Here is an 11799-nt window from a genome sequence, read left to right on the forward strand (position 1 = left end):
GGCTGTCACAAATAAACTTAATAAATAAATCTTATAATTTCACATTTGGTTATAGCTTTCGCACGTGTTCTTAAGAGTGAAGCAGTAAAATGTGAACTAACTTTATGGAAGAACACAGTACCAAATATTATAAGCAATGCTTTCTTCATCACAGGAAACTCACAGGTAATTTTGAGGCCTCTGGAGAAAAATTGAGAAGTTTGTATTGTGGGTCATCACAATAAAAGAAAGCCCTATCCAAACCTAATGCCCAAATCCTATAACACATTATGTCAGTGGGGCAGCTTCCTGCGGGCAAAGCACAGTAATTAAGGGCCTCTTACCAATATGGAGAAACTGAATCTGTTGATGACTAAATCTGTTGATGTCAAAATATTGAGTTATTTACTGGGGAATGAGGGTTATCCAAAGAATTACATGGCAAATAATTCAAGAAAAAAATATTTTAAAAAAAGTATGAAAACTATTTATCACACTGTGAGTAACGTAGCATAATTTAAGCCAGCAAGGAGGGTTAACTACTCCCTATCCTTTCCCCAGAATTGTATGGCTTCTTATGGGGATCCTGCAGAAAAGAAGCTGAGAGTGAGCTCTCTAACCATACCAATGCATGTCCTTCCATTTGGTCCCAGCTGAAGGCCACCTGATGGACAGAGACACTGCACCTGTCCTTTGACTTCTTCACATCCATATTGACAATTCACCATGGCACATGTCCTAGAACCTGAAAACAACATTTAGAATAAGAAGAGCAAAATTCTAGGTTGAAATCACACAATTTTAAGTTGGATATGAATAAACACAGAAACTATTCAGAACATCAAAAATCCATTCATTATAAATAAAGCTGCTTATGAGTTAACATATAAAAAATTCAGGAATCCATGAGATATTTTCTACAAACAAAACTCTGTCACCTAAAAACTAGAAGCTTCCCCAGGTCTGAAAAATCAGGTCGGCTAAAAAAGCAGAATGCTTTTCATTTCATGCTGGCTTAAAGACAAAGAAGATAGGTACAAATACCTATTTTCATAAGTTTAGATAAGCCTTAGATCATTCAGCAAATGTTTGCAAGAGCAGTTTTCATCAACTGTTGAAAGCATATTAACACAGATAAAATAAATCAGTTGTGGAGCACAGAAAGGTAAAGCAAGGAATAATAACATGAAATTCAGCACAGGAAAAAGTAATCTATATTGGTGCTTTGCTTGAATACATTTGGTCATCCTTATTCAACAGATGAACTGGCAGGACTATACATTGAGATCATACTAGCTGTTCTTCATCTGAAGCAACACTTTCAAAGACTTTTATTTCTTTCAGGACCAAAACACCTCTGAAGACCGAAACATAAGTATGGCCTAGTTTACTTTACCCATGAACATCCAAATAGGGAGCCTCTTTCAGCTGTGACAATACCAGAGAGCAGGGGCAAAGACCCTATCCTGAATAAACTAAATCAGTTCATCACAAGAAGAAAATCTGCTGGGATTAGGTGTAATTAGATGATCTTGATGTGCCTGTTCCATTAGCTCTGTTACTTACTTGCACAAGTGCCATCTGGCATGAGCATGTACCCGTTGAGACAATAGCACTTGTAGCTTCCATGTGTGTTCATGCATCTGTGCTCACAGGGACGTGGCTTCAGTCCACATTCATTCAGATCTGCAGAAGTCATTGGAACTGAGTGAGTGTTGGGCTTTTATACATATATTCATGCATATAGATGGATAATATTGCCTAATGTGTGGAGTTCCCCAGAGTGAAATCGTCTGGATGGAAAATAAGCCAGTCCCTTGCAAGATGAGAGTTTAGCAGACCATCTGGCTGAAAGACTGCTAGTAAAACCAACATACACAGACCCCTACACTTGAAAAATTAATGCAAACTCTGGCCACATCTGGCATCTTGTTAGGAAGAAGTGGAGGGATGGAGAGAATCATAGCTAATCTTTTTCTGGGAGTTTTTTTAATGGACTTTTTCTGGTTCTAGCCCTCCTGTTGACCTCTGTATTAGAAAAGCAAAAACATGAGGCTAACAACAGCAAAGCAGTTTGAGATAAAGTGAAACAAAGATTTTTACTTTAATTTTTCTGAGCTAAACACTGGCACCAAGGTTATCAGTAGCCGAAATGAAATACAATTTATGATAATAATTATGTGACTTTAAAAGGATCTCAAAAATCTGAAAATCCTGAGAATAAAACATCCTAAATCCTTCTCAAAATCCAGGATTTAAAGGCTTTTTGGAAACTAAATCAATTTCAAATTCCCCAAATCTATCCTTCACAGGGAGAAAATGAGAATTTTAAAACGTTTATTTGTGTGGTATAGGGTGAGTAGTGCTGACAATGATATTTGGCCTATGACAAGGGGACAACATCTGTGTTTTTTACTTCCATGACCTGACACCTCTACCTCTTGCAGTGATTAGTAAATAGATAGAACTCTTTTATAGAATGCACCAGCATATGCAGCCCATTCAATATGTGTTTAACAGCACATATGACTGATAATATAATTTCAGTAAAGACGCAACTCTCCAGGCAAGCTCTGAGCTTGTGCAAAGCCACTTCCAATGGGAGAAGCATCTGTTCTTGTGTCACACCCTGCAGACCACAGGAACAAAACCTCCAGATCATTCAAAGCATAAACTTTGTGGAGGTGCACAAGTGTTTGTTACAGCTCAGTCCAGGGAAGAGAGAGGGTTGTATTCTACTATACTCGCAGGGTCTGTTTGAAAAAGGACAACATGTCTGCTTGCAAATCACACTGGATTTTTGTGCTACTGTGACTCCACTAAATAACTAAGACTCTCTTAACAAAGAAACTACAGAGAAAACTGGAGAACAAAAGTTATTCCACTTAGACCATACATTTTCAAAAGTGCTTATCTGTACCTATCTCTCACAATGCACAAATAGCGTACACAGCTCTAAAAAAGAACCTATGGAGATCAGGCTAATTTAGCTCAGACTTGGTGGCAGACTAATACAGTCCCCTTATCTCTGTTATTTTAGTTAGCTCATGTTGAGCTTGCTCATCAGGACATTGTGCTGTAAGGACAGACCAAGGCTACATCTGCCAGTAAATTAAAAGTGGGTATTAGCATTCCTGGCTGATGGAACATGACTACCTATACAGCTACACTGTTGAAACATACAGCTCTTGGACGCTTCTGGTCTGTACCAGCCACCATCCCACTGAAAAAATCTTGCTCCTGCTTCAGAAGGTAGAAAAGTCCAGGAGCTAACAGGGAGTTTGTATGTGTAGGTCTGTGCAGTGCTTCCTCCAAGCCTCAGTCTTGGAATCTGCTGAAGTGCACAGAACTGATCAGGTTGCCTATGGAGAGCATGTCCAATGCACATGGAGTTACTGCATGGAAAATACCTGAAAGCTGAGGGCTTCTCTGTTGCCTTTTAGCATCATTTAAGCTGCCAAATAATTTTTGAGGTTAAACTTCCGTGTTTAGAGGCCGAAGTTGTAAGTGGTACTTATATACCTGTTACATATAACCACAGATGCTGTTTCCCTTTCCTCTCTAGTGGTACTAAGGAGTTAACTTCTTTTCCTGTGAGAAACAGCAAAAGATGGATTTTTCCAAAATACTTAATAGCACATCTTTAGGGCATATTATTTGAAAGATACTGTGTAATAAATGGGCTGTTTTGACTACAAAAAATGTGTGTTTAGCGTGTCAATGCAATATTTTAAAGCAAAGTCTGCAGGAGCTTAGGAAGGTAGCAAGGACAGACCTAGTCATTTGTGTGGCCTTTATGTCGTGTTTCCATCATAGCATCTACAGTTCACTCATTTGCCTCTCCATGCACAGTGATCTGCTCCTTTCATCTGATCCAAGACAGGGGTCTCATATTTTGTAATGGAAAAAAAAGGGCTGAGTTCTTACCAATGTGTTCACTGAAATATTTCCTTGTTGAATTCCAAATTTATGGGGGGAAAATGGTACATTTAAAGTTTCTGAAAATGCGATTCTAAGGACTCCCAATGTTAGTTCTCAGAAATGCCATCAGCATATACAAACAGCCCAGGCAGATTGCTAAATTACACATCTACAGTATAATTGCAAGTCTTTCTGACTAGAAGATTAATTTAGAAAGAAATATGGGCTGCTAGTTAAGAAAATAGCATGAGTTCTGGAATTGGCTCCCATCTCTTCTGATACCTTCCAATATGATTTCTCCATGCCTTAATCCTCTGACTATAAACATGAGTTTGCCCTTGTCATCAGCCCATAGGAGATAAACAATATATGTTCAAATTTTTGTCTGCTGAAGGAGACTTAGAGCTTGCCTGGGATGCTGGAGATGCAAAAGTGTTAAATTCTTAAGTTCTTCTATATAAACAAGAAAACATCCTGGTTTACTGCTTTGGATGACAAAAACCATAGTACAAGATAAGGAAACAGAAAACCAACAGTCTCCCTTCTGGAGCATATGCACAAACCTTGATTACAGGTTTTCCCTGTAAATCCAGGGAAACATTTGCATTTGTTTGGTCCCATGCACTCGCCATACTTGCAACCATGTCCACAGGTAGCTGGTGGAGGCAGGCATAGAAAGGAGAGAGAAAAATAATAAGTTAGAAGTATTCTATCTTAGAACGTTTGCCCTGCTTAGTTGCCTAAAAGGTTTTGCACAAGTTCAGCATCCTCCACACCTCTCCCTCTAGTCTGAGCACAGTAACTACTGATTAACACTTTATTTGGGCTTGAGAATAGTGGCACTAAAATTAATTACAAGAATTTGTTTTTTTCCAGGTTTGTAAAGACAAAAGTTCTCTCCCTCTTTTTTTTTTTTTTCCTGCAATGCTTACAAGCCACATTTAGTTTTGTACTCTTGCCTTTTTCCTTTTTTTTTAGGAAGCCTATGTGAGAAGCAGCTGGCCAGCAGCTTGAATTGCTATGCTTGGCATCTGGAGCAGGAAAGAGGCAACAGCACTCTCCTAGAGCCAAAGGAGACACATAATCCTATAGCAGTTTACAGTCTTGGATCTCCTCAGTTACAGCTGAGGAACGTGTCTATCCCATGGTGGAACATCCAGAGCACATCTGTCATCAGGCAACTGTGCTTAGCACACATCCCAGCGTGTATATCTGCATCATGTTTACAATAATTTGAGAGGGCTACATTAAACCTGGATGCATTAAAAAGCAACTCTAAGTCCTCTGGATCATCAATCAGAAATTAAATGCTGACTTTTACAAGCCTTAAGGCTTCTGAAATCACTCTAATTGTCAATGTGGGGGTTATTCAGGAAGAGCAAACCAAACATGTATTTATATCAGGGCTGCCTCTGAGGAAACAGTGAGTGTGCACCAGGATATGAGTCTCAATTCCTTATGTAGTTAAGCTGATCTGCAAACTATAGGAAAGTTTAGTTACTATATAGTAAAATTAATATTAAAATTCCTTTTTCTGAATTCAAGTATCCTCCCTACATTAACAGATACATTCAGATATACTGAAGGTACTAACTCTGCAGATTGAGGCATTTTTCTACACTTCTTCCAGTCCTGAATGCAATGTGGCGCACTGCAAGACCAGCTTGTTCCCCTGGGATCCAAAGCATCCCTGCTTGGGATGTTCTCCCTTGGGTTGGACACATTTCTCTCCTGTAACTGAGGGGATGCAAGACTGCAAAAGACCAGCTTGCAGTGTTAGCACTGAAGCAGAGAAAAACACCACATCTGGATTTACAATGCAGAATTACATTATAGGTGGCTTAAAGTGATTTGCCAAAGAACAGTCTTCAAATTTTATGAAAACCTATTGCTTTAAAACAAGACAAGCTACTCCACTGGCTGATCAAAAGTTACATTTGTCAGTTATCTCTTCAGGTCTTAATTTGCATCAAAACTAAAATGCAATTAAGCAGTGCAAGAAATACTACAAAAATCCCTTTTTCTTTTTTTTTTTTTTTTAATGACATATCATAGATACAGAGCAGAGACATTTTAGTATCTTTCCCTTTTAGTATATGGATTTTCAGCAATGAATAATCTTAAGCCTCTATACAAAATCACTAGATATAAAAGGCCAAACTCTCTGGGACAACAAGTGCAACATCTGAAAAAGATCTAAAACATATATTTTATGATTTTGTTGTGTTTTGCCCAAGTACAATTGGAGAGAGAGATTCCACACTGTATTCTTCTTGGGATATGTAGACCTTTCACAAATTAGAAGTGTCCTAAGAGTCATTGTCTCTTCATTAAGCAAATGATCCACACACCAGAATGCTGGCTGGCTACCCAAGTTCAAGTCAGGGACACTTATTGCTTGAGTTTTATTTATATTTTTAGAAATTTAAAACCTTTTGGTTCTCAGAGGCTGTGTAATCTGAAGATAAAGGATACCAACTGATATTAAATCATTTTAGGGCTCCTTATATAGCATTAGAAAACACTGCATTTATGGTATGTACTCAACAGCTGAAACAGTGTAGCCACTGACCAGGGCTGTGCAGGAGATTAGAACAGATGGTGCCTTCTGGATCTAAGAATTTCTGAATGTGCAAGTTATGGTTTGGTGTTATTTACCCAAAGCTCTGTTTTTTTTTGAGGAGATAGTCTCTCAAGAATGTTTTATTTGCTCTCTCACAGAGTTAGGAGATTTCACTCCTCAGGAGTTTTCCTTCTGTAACTTCTGGGAGACATGTAAGAAACCTCCTTATTAGTACCAAGTACGCAGCAGCAGAGAGGAAACAAGCAGAAAGTTAATGTTACCTTGGCAGTGGCCCTTGTTCTTTCTCCAGCCAGGACAGCAATCCAACCTGGAGCCGTAGCGACACACCCCAGGCTGGCTCACAGCCCCCAGCTGCCCACGAGCTCTTGAGCTGTGTAAGGAAGGACAAACACTAGCTCCAGCAGGAAAATGCTTTAGTCCATTCCTCTGCATAGCCCTTTGTACAATTCTCTTATGTTTTATCCACTGTCAGCCATTTTCATTTCACCAAACAGGAACACTGTCTAGCAGTGCTCCTAGACAGGAATGCAAACTTCCATTTGATCAGAGAAACTGGGATGATGGGAACGTTTCACCTGCAATAAATTAACTGTGCAAGGTAAACACTTTCTAATGAGAAACATGGAGAGGCAAAAAATACAGCCAGCTCCCTTGCTAGAATGGATCATCTTAACATCAATGAAGTCAACAGGGCTGCCTCAGTTTGTGTCACATGAACAACTGGATCGAATATATGATGCCATAACTGACAGCACTGTTGCATCGGATGATGAAAGACTGATTCTACAGAAAAACATGTTGATAACATCAGTCAGCCCCATAAAAGCTAGCAACTTGCAGGTTCATAGCTTCTGCATACATGCAAAGTGATTGCATAAGTGCAGTCAGTCCCAAGCATTCTGGTTGAATGAGACTCCCTGACCATACACATTAATGTTAATTTCACCTGCCAATAAGCCCAGGGGGTTCAAAGTCATTGTGCAGATCAACAGCTGCAAGAGTTGGAAGACCTGCCATATTAGTTGCCAAAATTATAAATCTGATGGAAATGCACAACTGTGTAAATCTTCTAGACCTCCTCTGTTCTTCTGTGAATGCTGTGACTTTAGTTCTCTTCTCCCTCTCCTTGCTGTTACTTAAGTTGTTTACCACATGCCTGTCCCCTTTATGAAATTCTTTCCTTTATCCAAAATGCTCTGTCCCCATTGCTTTATCCAAGTCATAATTTAAAATGCATTTTCCTCAGAGAGTCCAAAGTGTTGGTTTTTACCCAGAAAATTCCTGTGTGGTGAGAGTTTTGTAGTAAGTGATTTGGGCTCCTGAGGGGGCACAATACACTGCAACCTGCAATCTGCACTGCAATACACTGCAATCTCATGATGGGGAAAAAAATGGTAGAAAATGCCATCGGGCATGAACTTTTGCATTTTTTAGTCTGGGGTAAAAAAAGGTAATATTTTTTCACATTACAGGAGTGCTTTGCATGTATCCTCCTGTGCGTATCTGTAACAGTCTCACTCACGTCAAAACAGTTCCTGCAAACATCACTGAGACAAAATAGGAGAACATATATATGCATCCATTTCAAAGACACAAGATGTTACTCCAGAGTCTTCTTTAGTAGCTGAACCATTGGAACTAGAAGGGAGTTCAGAGGAAATGCATAAGCTCGTGTATCTGAGATACTCTATACAAAGAGATGGTCTGCATGTCACCTGGCAAGTAGATAAGCTTCAGTACTGGAATAAATTGTTCTGAAGGCACCCAGCCTTTGCCATCAATGCAGTGATGCAGTTAACAGGAGTTCATGTTCTTGTGCGTGAACATCTTCAGACAGGTGGAAAAGTGTGTTGAACATCTCTAACTCCTCTGTGCCTGTGACAAATCAGCACCCTGCCTCTGCACCCTATAGATAATAAAATAACCTTTTTCCATTTTGTTATCCACATGCTGCTGCCTTACAGCGCTTGCAAGTATACAAGTTAAAGAAAATATGTTCTGCTTGCAGACTAGAAAGTGGCCTTGAATTTGCCTGGATAGTAAATGTACATTCTGCTTGCATCCCAGAAAATCCCTTTGAATGCATCTGGATAGTGCTATGACTCCCCTGGAAGGTTAAAATGCCTAAAGCCTGGAGGAAGAAGGATCTCATTCCTTTCCAAAAGGTGCTCATTTTAACAGGAAAAATGGATTCAGTAATGTTTTATTTAATAATTTATTTTTTTAAAAAAAAAATTATAAAGCATACAGTATCTCTCAAGATTTCAGAACAAACTTTCCTTAAAACTGGGAAATGTTCCATAGAGCTGCAAAATAAATTAACATAGCTGAACTCTATAGATATTGCCCTGGACAAGGCTGAAAAACTTATTATGACTTTCACAAGAAGCATCAAGATAAAACTTACCTTTGGCAGAGGAAAAGATCAACTAGATTCCAAAATCTGGGAGGAAAACCAATTTTGCCAGGTTAGTCCCTCTCACCCATGAAGAATCAATACCCATCAGCTTTGCTATTTCTATCAGGAGTTCAGCATTTTTTTTTAATGTAGAAAAAGGAGATTTTTTTCAGGCAGGCAGACCCTTTCTGGGAGAATGTCACATGAACCTTCCTGGATATTGGGGAAGAAGTTATGTAGACTGGAGGCATAGGGCACTTCTGACCCCTCCTTTTTTCATACTCCTGTAGGATTTCAGAGGAACTACCTAAAGTACCTGAGTGAGATGGCTGGACTTATCACAGTCTGCTCAGTGTGCAAAAAATTCCTGGCCTTGAAGAATCTGCAGCCAAAAAATGTGACCAAAAAAAGAAAGGCAAGAGAAAGCACACTGTGCAGGTCAGATCATAGCCCAGGTCAGTGAAAGAGTGCTGTCTGAAGAACTCTGAGAGGCAGCACTGGTGCTAAAGGTAGTAAGTGGCTACTTAGCAGTCCAGGGTGCCCAGGGAGGAGAGAAGTAATTGCGTTTATGCGGTTGTGGTATTGCTGACAGCACTTTGTGACATTTAGCATAGAACAGTGAGGATGAACAGTAACCGCAGCAACCCAGGACCGCCTGAGCTGAGGTGACTGAAATAAAGAGCTGGCTGCATTAGCTGTCACAAGATTGCTGTGACCCATTAGCACCATTTTAAACTAAGTGGGACTAAGTTTCATTGCTGCTGTAACCTGTATTGCTAGCATGGTTTAGGAATGGTATTTCTCAAATCAGTCCCCACACCAACACTCTCCACAGCCACACACCACACTCTTTTGCTCCCCGATTTTCCCCTCACCCTTCCCCTTGCAGCAGGATGGAGTTGAGAGTTGGAGGCACAATAGGCAAAGATTGCAGGCTGAGGTAAGAACAATTTGCTGGAAACAGCAATGAGATTAGGAAATGAACAGTAACAGCAACAATACTAATGACAGAAGGTAGAAGAAAAGAAACATTTCACACAATAATACCCCAATAATAGACTGGACAGGCTCCCTCCACCACATTTTGTTGACTGGAAGGAACCCCTTCTTCCTGGGGCACAGTCCTTTTCCCTTGCCCTCTACAATGGTGTGAGGTGGTATAGAATAACAAATGTGCTTTCCCTAAGACATAAGAGCATGTCTGGAGTTCATGAACTTCCAGTTCCTGAGGAGCTAACCACTCAACAGCCTCACATGTGCTGGAACAGCACACTGCCACTTGTTGATGAAATGTTTCCATTCACAGATCTAGTATTAAAGAAATAAACCACAAAACATCTTGAAGGCCTCTCATGCAGTTGCTGTGAATTCTCCCTTTACGAGCTATTCCCTTGCTGCAGCACTTCTGCTTCTGGAGAATTGGGAGAGGGAACACTGAAATGGCTTGGTCTGGAGTAAGTGGTTTGATCCCCTCTCAAAATCTCGTTCTGTTTCCAAAGCATACCTGCCTCCATAGAACCCAGCATCTGTGATGACTGGCTGCTGGTGAAGGGCCGTTTATGCTGGCAGACCAAGAGCTGGGGGGGCTCACACCTTCCCACAGACGGTGCAGCGGTTCCCCCGTTGGAACCGCCACTAAAGCTGCCGCTTTTCCCAGAGCTCGCGTCCCCAGCCCCGGTGGGAGTAGCTCGGGGAGAGGCTCACACACGCCCGCTAGAGCGCACCAACCGGGCGGGCGCCGTTCAGCACCACGGCCCCGGGACCGGCTGCCGGCGGGGCGAGCCCGGCGGACACGGGCGCGGGAGGGACCCGCGCAGCCCCGCTCCCGGCGGGAGAGCCCGACACACCGCCGGGGAGCAGCGGCACCCTGCCCCGGGCGGCCGGAGCCGCCGGGAGCGGGGCCGCCGTGCCCGGGCCCCCCGACCCCGCCCGCGTCCCCGCTCACCTGCCCGCGGCGGCCAGCCCGGCGGCGAGCAGCGCGGCGAGCAGGGCGCTCCCGGGCGCCGGCACCATCGCCCGGGCACGGGCGGGCAGGCGGCCCGGCCGCGACCCCTGCGCTGTCTGGCTGTCCCTCGGGCTGTCCCTCGGGCTGTCCCTCGGGCCGTCCCTCTGGCCGTCCCTCGGCGGCGCGGCGGCAGCGCCGGAGCGCGGGCGGGCGGCGGGACGGGGCCGTATAACCGGGCGGGGCGGGGCGGACCCGCCTGGAGCCGGGGCGGGCAGAGACCGCGGCGGAGAGGGGCGGGTGGTCCCGGCCGGAGCAGGGCAGGCTGCCCCGGAGCCGGCCCCGGAGCCACGGTGATGCTCCCCTGCGGAAAGCCGTGCCACTCCGGCGGGCGGTACGAACCCGGTGCGAGCCCCGGCCCGGCCCGAGGCCGGCCGCTGGTGATTTAGCAGTGCCACAGCCGGCGTGTGCGCCGGCTCTGCCTCGCAGGCACCCGCTGGCCCCCGTGGCAGCGCTGCGATGGGTGTCCATCACCGGAAAATGCATTTGCATCGAAAGCTTTCCAGGCTCTGCCTTGCAGGACCGTGCCTGAACAAACTTTTCCCAAGCTGCTAAGTACTTGGATATTAGGAAAAATCTTCCTTAGAAAAAACTTCTGCCAAGTTGTTGACATGTATTGCTGATTTTCTTCAGACTTCTGAAAGTACAGATGTTCCTCCAAAGTACATTTAAGTCACCTTGTAGAGAGGAGCAGTGTAAAGTCAGAGGTACCAAAAGATGGCAAATTTAGCTCCAGGATTCAAATGATATCTGATTAAAATTCAATCTATTTAAAAGAAACAAACTTGTGCAATACTGTTTATGTGTTGCACAGGATGGTAAAGACTTTTTTTGTCCTGGATGCTTGACACAAATGCCATTGTTGGTTTGCAGCTGTGCTGCTGTCTTTCTGAAATGCAGCAGTACCTTGAGACT

At 43.0% G+C, this 11799-nt stretch overlaps 1 protein-coding gene across 2 annotated transcripts in view; it reads right to left on the minus strand.

The window, feature by feature from the left end:
- Positions 1–11017, minus strand: part of EGFL6 (EGF like domain multiple 6) — a 30521-nt gene extending 19504 nt beyond the window's left edge. Inside the window, exons 1-5 of one of the 2 annotated variants that reach the window (XM_068180055.1) lie at positions 10828–11017; positions 6745–6854; positions 4464–4556; positions 1546–1665; positions 605–724 (exon numbers count right to left, since the gene is read on the minus strand). In XM_068180055.1, coding sequence (XP_068036156.1) covers positions 605–724; positions 1546–1665; positions 4464–4556; positions 6745–6854; positions 10828–10895 — 511 coding nt within the window. In that variant the 5' untranslated portion in view covers positions 10896–11017. Of the gene's footprint in view, positions 1–604; positions 725–1545; positions 1666–4463; positions 4557–6744; positions 7059–10827 lie in introns of those variants that run through there. The other variant, XM_068180054.1, reaches the window with a different exon arrangement.
- Positions 11018–11799: the final 782 nt, after the last annotated feature.

This window comes from Anomalospiza imberbis, chromosome 2 (genome assembly GCF_031753505.1).
Source record: "Anomalospiza imberbis isolate Cuckoo-Finch-1a 21T00152 chromosome 2, ASM3175350v1, whole genome shotgun sequence".
NCBI classification, from domain to species: domain Eukaryota; kingdom Metazoa; phylum Chordata; class Aves; order Passeriformes; family Viduidae; genus Anomalospiza; species Anomalospiza imberbis.